General features: G+C 42.0%; 1 protein-coding gene across 1 annotated transcript in view; it reads left to right on the plus strand.

Moving 5' to 3' along the window:
- LOC107086010 (pleckstrin homology domain-containing family A member 5-like) overlaps positions 1 to 1623 on the plus strand; it is a 190532-nt gene that overhangs the window by 169715 nt on the left and 19194 nt on the right. Inside the window, exons 19-21 of the mRNA XM_015376728.1 lie at positions 200 to 358; positions 734 to 892; positions 1217 to 1337. Of these exons, the coding sequence (XP_015232214.1) occupies positions 200 to 358; positions 734 to 892; positions 1217 to 1337 (439 nt within the window). The remainder of the gene's footprint in view (positions 1 to 199; positions 359 to 733; positions 893 to 1216; positions 1338 to 1623) is intronic.

The following is a 1623-nucleotide window of genomic DNA, read 5'->3' on the forward strand; positions in this document are numbered from 1 at the left end:
CTTTTTAACACAAGTATCTGTACTTTTACTCAAGTACGGAAAGTGAGTACTTTTGCCATCTCTGCCTATATGTTTAATGTCATTAGGAAATAATATTGGCAGTTGCTTGTGGGACATTTGTAAAATGCAGCTCATATAGCAAGACACTGAAAAAACTAACCTTCAGTTTTTGGGGGGGTTTTCTTCCACGCACTTTCAGACGGAGCCTCCCAGTCAGCTCCATGTCCGCATCCAGAAGGAGCTCTGGAGGATTCAGGATGTGATGGAGGCCGTCAACAAACAGAAAGCTCAGAGAAACGCTGCAGAGGGGCCTGGTTTCTATGGATCCAATTCCAACTTCAGTAAGCACAAAAATGAGGTGAGTGGCCATTAAAAACACTGTTCCAAATCAATTAGAGAAATCAACTCAAATTAATGAGTTTATGTGAATGCACTTTTTGGTCTATCCTCTAATGTTAATGTTGGTTCTTCCTTTTTGATACTTTCTTGAAAAGAAGTGATTTATCCTGTGCAGTAATGTGGACAGAAGCTGCTTGCTGGCAGCTTTAATGGCCCTAAAGAATTGCGTCTGTCAGGCGGTAACAATAAAGGAGGCGTTCTCTGGCTAATCAGATGGTCAGCGCATACCATGGGCTAAAACTACTCTGTGCCAGATGGCTGTTACCCTGATCCTACATGGTGGCACCATGTGTCACTTTGCTTCCTATCCTGTAATGCCCTATATAATCCCCAGGAGGAGGACTCGGCACCCCCGCGGCCGCCTCTTCCCCATTCCTATGAGCCGAACTCCCCCGTTGTGCCCCCTCTGCCCGCCTCTCACTCTGGCGCACGGCCATCTTCGCTCCAAAGGCCAGAGGACAGGAAGGCCAATCAAAGGAATAGCTCACAGAGCGTAAGCTTGTTGACCCGCTGACCCCTTTTGGTTAACCCCGCCATCAGCTGCTCCATCACACTCCTTAGTTAACTGGATGTGTTTCAGTTACTTTTCTGTTGGGTCATTTTTCGCATTTCTCAACATGCTTCCATCTTTTTGCTTATTTCTCTTTAATCAATGTTTTTTTTTTCTGTTCTTCTGTGTTATAACTTGATTTCACCTTATTATGTTTACATAGAAACCATAAGTTTGAATTTGTTGGCCTGCTTTCTAACTGACTCAAACTACAATAACTTATGATTAAGTCTTTGATTGTGTATTTAACCTGTTTTTTGGTTGCAGGGTCCTGACTACAGGCTGTATAAGAGTGAACCGGAGCTGACCACGGTGGCCGAGGTGGATGAGAACAACGGAGAGGACCGATCAGAGCATCCGTCTGACAGAGAACATGCTGGAAACAAAGGTGGGAAACTGTTAAAAGCCAAACTAAAGCCAAACTAAAAAAAGGAAATGTTGTGTTTTAAAGATGTATTACACACAGATATATTTTATGTGATTATTACAGTTAATTTGATGATTAAAACGGAAAGATATATCAAAAACATTTAAAACATTCAATAAAATCAGAAGAGAATTTGAGCTGAATAGCAGAGATTTCTTCAGATACCTACAGCTAAGACACTTCTATGCCAATGAGGTTGAGAAAGAATTATCACCAGAAGGAAATTAGTTGATTCAGCTCTTTGTAG

Source organism: Cyprinodon variegatus, unplaced genomic scaffold (genome assembly GCF_000732505.1).
Source record: "Cyprinodon variegatus isolate N-32 unplaced genomic scaffold, C_variegatus-1.0 Scaffold140, whole genome shotgun sequence".
NCBI lineage: Eukaryota > Metazoa > Chordata > Actinopteri > Cyprinodontiformes > Cyprinodontidae > Cyprinodon > Cyprinodon variegatus.